This window comes from Arvicola amphibius, chromosome 8, assembly GCF_903992535.2.
Source record: "Arvicola amphibius chromosome 8, mArvAmp1.2, whole genome shotgun sequence".
NCBI lineage: Eukaryota > Metazoa > Chordata > Mammalia > Rodentia > Cricetidae > Arvicola > Arvicola amphibius.
Window position 1 is genome coordinate 89,749,683 of NC_052054.1, and position 7,602 is coordinate 89,757,284.

Consider the following 7,602-nt stretch of genomic DNA (forward strand, 5'->3'; position numbering starts at 1 on the left):
TAGATGACTATCTATTAACCTGTATTTCTTAATTATACATTACATTTTTAAATGAGTTGCACAAACACAATACCTTAAGCAAGAATAGAAATACACATATAGGGCTAGAGAGGTGGCTCAGTGGTTAAGAGCATTGCCTGATCTTTCAAAGGTCCTGAGTTCAATTCCCAGCAACCACATGGTGGCTCACAACCATCTGTAATGAGGTCTGGTGCCCTCTTCTGGCCTGCAGACAGAATATTGTATACATAATAAATAAATATTTGAAAAAAAAGAAATACACATATAACAAAATTGATCTTAAATTTGTATCAATCAACCAAGATTCAAACCAATGCAAGTTATTCATATCTATATAATTTCTGAGCATGCTCAGTTCAGTATTATAATGATCCATGCTGACACTCCACTACCTAAAAGAACATGTCAGAGAGGCTCAATAACTTGTCAGGTTCCTAGAAGTTTCTCTGAAGAGTTATAGTTGAAGCAAAAGGGAACAACTTTAAAGGAACAGTTGGAGTTTTCAGAGGGATAGCAGCTATGGCATGGACCTTAGCACATTCCCAACATAGTGCAGATCATTGTGGTGTAACCTAGATTAGTGCCAGCTCTTGTGACTTAGGGACAGCTTTCTAACAACTGAGTACAGTGTAGTGTGACGAGAGACTCCATTTACTGGAAGCAGAATAGGTCAGTTTGCACAAAACTTTGCCTTGGAGTATAATGTTGGGTTAGTCAAATCTAACATGGGGAGACCCATTGGCTTCCACACCCACTCCAATGGGGTCAGAGATGGCAGCTCACTGTAGATATCAATGTCTCCAAAGGTTAGCCACTTAACCCCTGTATGATGATTATTCTTCTTCCTTCATATTTCTTGGTTCTTGGTTTTGCTTTTTTTTTTTTTTGGCAGGGTCTTATGTAGCCTAGGCTCATCTTAAACTTGCAATGTAGCTGAGGCCTGCCTCATAGTTTGTAACCCCGCTTGGTGGGTCAGCTATTCAGGGTCCTCTGAAGGGGCGCTACCTGAAAGACATGGGCTGAAGAGAGGAAGGAGACCAAGTAAGATTCTATTTGTCAAGGTCTCGTTTATTAGGGTGAAGGTTACAGCTTATATAGCCCTTGTAAGAGAAACTTGACATGGGGTGGGGATAGGGGTAGGAACTTTGTCGGGGTAGCGGAAGGTCATCAGTCAGTACACCTGGTGTAAGCCGAAACATGTGATTCCATTAACATTTTTCAAGATAGTTGGAATAAGGGGCGGGTTCCGTTAAAAGATAGTCCTCAAGATAGTTGGAATGTGGGGCAGGTTCTCCGCAAACATCCTTAGGGTAATGACCTCTGCTATCCTTTAGAATAATGGTCCCTGACAATAGTTTTGTATTATTATTATTTAAATATTACATTTATTTATTTTGTGTGTGTGAATGCATGTGGGGGGAGGGGCATACCGTAGTGAGTGTGGCAGTCAGATGACAACTTGCAGGAACCAGTTCTCTCCTTCTACCTTGTGGATCCTGGAGATGGGACTTGGTTTGTCAGGCTCGGCTTTAAAAACTTTTACCCATGAGGCATCTCACTGGCTGCCAATGCGTCCATATTTTCAGTGTTAGGATTACAGGCATGTGCCGACGCACACTGATTCCTACGTGTTTTAACAGAAAACTTGTTGGCATTCTTTTTAAAATGCTTAAGATAGAGGTTTACAATTTTGTTACTGAGTGTACTTTAAGGTCTATGAAAAGAAAGGGTACTGGTGTTCTTATATTAAAGTTTTACAATAAATGAATCTATCTTATTTCTGTAGTTACTTCCACCACGTAGGCTTTCCCTTTTGATAACATCCCTAAAGTTTTGTCGCCAAGTACATTTCACTTTCTTGCTGATGAATTGAAAGTGTGCAAATATTGAGCTGGATATTATCTCCTTTGCAAAGCACCTACTTTGTTTATTCTAAGTGTAGCAGGTTTTAGACATGGTTAAACTTACTGATTAGCTCTGAAATAGCATTTCAAGCTAAAGAGCGAGGAAGTCTCCTGAATTCCTTCTCTAAGGCCAGCATTGCTATGGAAGTAAGACAAGACAAGGACTGAACACAATGCACACATACACACACAGAGAAAACTGCAGGCTAGTGTCCTTGATAAGCATAGATGCAAAAATTGTCAGCAAAGTAAATGCAGTAGAACATTAAGAAAGATGAGTCAGGGGGCTGGAGAGATGGCTCAGTGGTTAAGAGCATTGCCTTGTCTTCCATAGGTCCTAAGTTCAATTCCCAGCAACCACATGGTGGCTCACAACCATCTGTAATGATGTCTGGTGCCCTCTTCTGGCCTGCAGGCATACACACAGACAGAATATTGTATACATAATAAATAAATAAATAATTTTTTTTTTAAAAAAAAGAAAGATGAGTCAAGCTCTTTCATTCCTGGAGACTCCATTAGTTGATGCAGTTCCCGCTGACCAGCTGACCATGCCAGGCTGGGACTCAGGTAGGTAATTTTCACTATCCTCCTGTCCTCCATTATTACCTCTCCAGTCTCTCTCAGAGTCCTGTACCAGCAACGCGCAGAAGTGTTTCTTTCCACTCTACCCACATTCCCTGGGGACCCCACCTCTTGGTGCAGGCCCAGTTCCCATAGCTCAGTCCCACATTGCTTTTTAACGTTTTCTCCTTGCCCATCTCCACTTCTTACTACCACACCCTGGCTCTCCACCAGCAACCCCATGGCCACCATACTTACCCAGGATGCAGAGAGGGCAAGGGCAACCAAAGAACTCAACCAAAAAAAAAAAACCAAAAAAAAAAAAAAAAAAAAACAAGACCAGACAGACACCAACATCAAGAAACACCTCAGATATCCTAACTCCAGATGCCCAGATCCCAGCACTAAAACACAGACATGAGCAGACAAAGCAATGAATGACTGTGTCTCCACTGGAACTCAGTAGCCCATGTTATAGAAGGAATGGAGAAATGCATCATATCTGAAGCACAAAACAAGGGCTCCAAAACAGAAACTATGAAACTGGGAGAGACGGCTCACGCCTGTAGTCCATGCACTCAGGAGGCAGAGACAGGTGGATCTATGTAGAAGGCCAGCCTGGTCTACAGAGCAAATTCCAGAACATACAGGACTACATAGAGAGACCCTGTCTCAAATGAAAAAAGCAGTTAGGAAAATTTCAGAAACTTCAAAGAGAATAAGCATAAATCCCATCATACGTGAAAACACAAAGAAACAGTTGAATACAACAGTGAAAACAATTCACAAAAGCAAAATCACTGAAGAAAATCTTTCTATTTTTAGTTTCTTTTCTTTTCTTTTTTTTTATTTTTTGGTTTTTCGAGACAGGGTTTCCCTGTAGTTTCTAGAGCCTGTCCTGGAACTAGCTCTTGTAGACCAGGCTGGCCTCGAACTCAGAGATCTGCCTGCCTCTGCCTCCCGAGTGCTGGGATTAAAGGCGTGCGCCACCACTGCCCGGCTATTTTTAGTTTCTTAATGATTTATTTATTTTTATTTTATTTGCATTGGTGTTATGCCTGCATGTATGTTTGTGTGAGGGTGTCAGATCTTGGAATTACAGACAGCTGTGAGCTACCATATAGGTCCTGAACATTGAACCTAGGTCCTCTGGAAGAGCAGTCAATGCTCTTAACTACAGAACCATCTCTCCAGCCTCACTAAAGAAAATTTAAACTGAAATTAAAACCAGAATGAAAAAGTTAGGAAGTCTGACAAAAATCTCAGAGTAAGCCTCATCAACAGATTACAAGACATTGAAGAGAGACTCTCAAATATTAAAGACAGAGTGGAAGAAATGGATAGTCCATTCAAACAAAATGTTAAATCTAAAAAAAAAAAAAATGTCAGTACAAAACATCCAGGAAATCTAGGACACCATGAAAAGACTAAATCTATGAATAATAGGGACAGAAGAAGGAAAAGAAAACCATTTCAAAGGTACAGAAAATATTTTTAACAAAATCATAGAAAGAAATTTCCCCAACCTAAAGAAGGAGATGGCTATCAAGGTCCAAGAAGCATAAAAACACCACATAGACTGGACCAGAAAAGAAATCCTCCACGTCACATTATAATCAAAACACTAAACATAAAGAACAAAGAAAGTTATTAAAAGTTGAAAGGGAAGAAGATGAAGTAACATAAAAGAAGGTTCATTATTATAGCACCTGCCTCCTCTGTGGACCTAAAGAAATGTTCTACACACTCTGAAAGATGTCACACAGATGTCAGTCCAGAAAACTCTACACAGAAAAAATACCAACCACAAGCAACAGAGGGGGAAATATTCCATGATAAAAACCAAATTTAAGCAATTTCACCCTTCCTCCCTAACTTTACAAAAGACACTAGAAGGAAATTTTCATTCTGAAGAGGTTAACTGTTGATGAAGAATGAAAAACATCATGCAAATTTAAGCCAATTAAGCAAGCTTCATTTACTATGTGTAGGACTGACTCTCCAAATCTGGATTTCCACAGTGTGGGTTATCTTTTCAGGCCTCTTTTTATAAGGGAAAATTGTAAACTGAGGATTTTGTAACTTAAGAATTTTGCAAGCAAACTTTACAAAGGCAAATAGTAGATTAGATTATGTGACAAATAATCTTGGCAGAACATCTCAAGATCCCTTGGCAAAACACCTTGTCTTACCAGGGTACAGTATATGTGAGTCAATTTTGAATAGAAACAACTTATTTTGACCTTATAACAAAATGGCTTTTTACCCTGAGATGGAATCAGGCTAGTCACTCATAACCACACCCAAGAAGATACAAGGGATAAGTAATCCTAGACCAGATCAAAAGTTGGGGAAAGCCCATGTCATAACAGTAAAATTACAGGAATCAATAAACAGTGCTCACTGAGAACTCTTAATAGTAATAGTCTCAGTTCCTCAATAAAAAAGGCACAGAAACCAATTGCATCAGAGAACAGGATCCATCCTTCTGCTGCATCCAGAAATGCACCTCACCATTGAAGACAAACATAACCTCAGGATAAAAGGATAGAAAAAGGCATTCCAATAAAATGGCTCCATGAAGCAAGCTCATGGAGCCATTTTATTATCTGACAAAATAGACTTCAAATCATAACTAATTAGAAGAGACAGGGAAGGACACTACATACTCATTAAAGAAAAAAAAAATCCAAGAGGATATTACACTTCTAAATATCTCTACCCCAAACACAAGGATAGTCAAGTCCATAAAAAAAGCATTACTACATTAAGAACACAATTTGATACTTACAGAGAGATAGTGTGTGACTTTAATGTCCTGCTCTCACCAATAGACAGGTCATTCAGAGAAAAAATTTAAACAGAGAAAGGCTGGAGTTAAATAACATCATTAATCAAATGGACCTGGCAAAGATCTACAGAACAAAAGAGTATACTTTCTTCTTAGCAACTCATGGAACTTTCTCCAAAATTGATCACATACTTGGATACAAGACAATTCTCAACGGATATAAGAAAACTGGAATAACACCCTGTATCCTATCTGATTACCATAGGTTAAACTTGATATCAACAACAACAACAGGAAACCTAAAAGAAATGAAGAATTTTTTTGATATATATGACCTACCAAATACTAAATCAAGATGAAATAATCAATATACATAGAGCCATAGCCACTAGTGACATAGAAACAATTAAGTTTCCCAACTAAAAAAAAATAAAAGCCCGGGGTCAAATGGAGTCTGCATAGGATTCTACTAGACTTTCATAGAAGAATTAACACTAACACTTCTCACATCATTCCACAAAATAGAAACTGAAAGAATATTTCCTAATTCTCTCTAAACCTAAACCATGCAAAGACCCAACCAAAAAAGAAAGTTATAAATCAATATCCCTATGAACATAGATACAAACTTCTCAATAAAATACTTGCAAACAGAATCCAAGAAAATATCACGAAGATTATCCAATGATCAAGTGGATTTAATCCCAGAAATGCAGGGATGGCTTAACATATGTAAACTGATATATGTAGTCCACCACATAAACGGACTTAAAGACAAAAACCATATAATCATCTTATTAGATCAGAAAAGGCAAGATATCCTAGGATGTTGGGGGAGGTCTCTTGTTCTGTCCCAGCTGCTCAGCCCCAAAATAATCACTCAGAAACTATATTATTTGTAATACTGTTTGGCCAATAGCTTAAGTGTATTTCTGACTTAGTCTTATATCTTAAATTAGCCCATTTCTATTAATCTGTGTACCACTATGTGGCTGTGGCTTACTGGCAAGGTTCTGGCATATCTGTCCCTGGCAGTGGCTACATGGCTTTCCACTGACCCTGCCTACTCTCTCTCTCTCTCTCTCTCTCTCTCTCTCTCTCTCTATATATATATATATATATATATATATATATGTATGTATATATATACATGTATATACATATATATATATATATATATATATGTATATCTTCCAGCCTAGCTATATTCTTTTAAGCCATTGGCCAAAAGTAGCTTCTTTATTAATCAATAAAAACAACACATACACAGAAGGACTTTCCACACCACTAGGACAATGGTGGCATATCTGATTTGACTTAAGGCCCACTCCACAAGATGGAACCCATACTCAATACATCTTGGGTGATCAAGAACCTTTGACTAGTCTTTCGGCCATCTTAGCGCCTGTGGAGGCCTGCTGGGAACAGGACTTCTAAAAGACACTATGTCTGGAAGGCTGTGGTGCAAGGCCACGTTTGCTGGCTACAAGCGAGGTCTCCGGAACCAGAGAGAGCACACGGCTCTCCTTAAAATTGAAGGCGTTTATGCCCGAGATGAAACTGAATTCTACTTGGGCAAGAGATGCGCTTATGTGTATATAGCAAAGAACAACACAGTGACACCTGGAGGCAAACCAAACAAAACCAGAGTGATCTGGGGGAAGGTGACTCGGGCCCATGGAAACAGTGGCATGGTCCGTGCCAAATTCCGAAGCAACCTTCCTGCAAAGGCCATTGGACACAGAATCCGTGTGATGCTGTACCCATCCCGGATTTAAACCAGTGAAAAGTAAATAAATAAAAGTGGATTTGAAAAAAAAAAAAAAAAAAAAAAGAACCTTTGACTAGATAGCCCAGGGGCCTACGATAAAAACCAAATAATTAATATTGGTCTAAAAAGCTTTAGAAATGTAGTGGTAAAATGACTCCTAATGATATTCTGCTACACTCATAGATCAGTGCCTTGTTCATCCATCATCAGAGAAGCTTCCTCCTGCAGAAAATGGGCTCAGATATAGAAGCCTACAGTCACACATTATACAGAGAGTGAGAGACCTTGGAACATTCAGTCCTAAATGGGATATCTATTAAATCCTTCCCTTTAGTGCTTGGGGAACCTTGTGGAAGAGAAGGCAGAAAGAGTGTAAAAGCCAGAGGGGATGGAAGACACCAAGAAAAACAAACCCTTTAAGTCAGCATGATCAAAGCTCATTTGAACTCTCAGACCGAAGCAGCAAGCACAGGGCCTGCATAAGTCTGCACCAGGTCCTCTGTATATATATTTTGGCTTCCAGTTGATCATTTTTATTGAATTCTCTGCAA

At 39.0% G+C, this 7,602-nt stretch overlaps 1 protein-coding gene across 1 annotated transcript; it reads left to right on the top strand.

Moving 5' to 3' along the window:
- The first annotated feature begins 6,687 nt into the window (after positions 1-6,687).
- On the top strand, positions 6,688-7,088 carry LOC119821349 (60S ribosomal protein L35a-like). The gene has a single exon (XM_038340323.1). The coding sequence runs from the start codon at positions 6,726-6,728 to the stop codon at positions 7,056-7,058; it is 333 nt and encodes a 110-aa protein (XP_038196251.1). The 5' UTR covers positions 6,688-6,725; the 3' UTR covers positions 7,059-7,088.
- Positions 7,089-7,602: the final 514 nt, after the last annotated feature.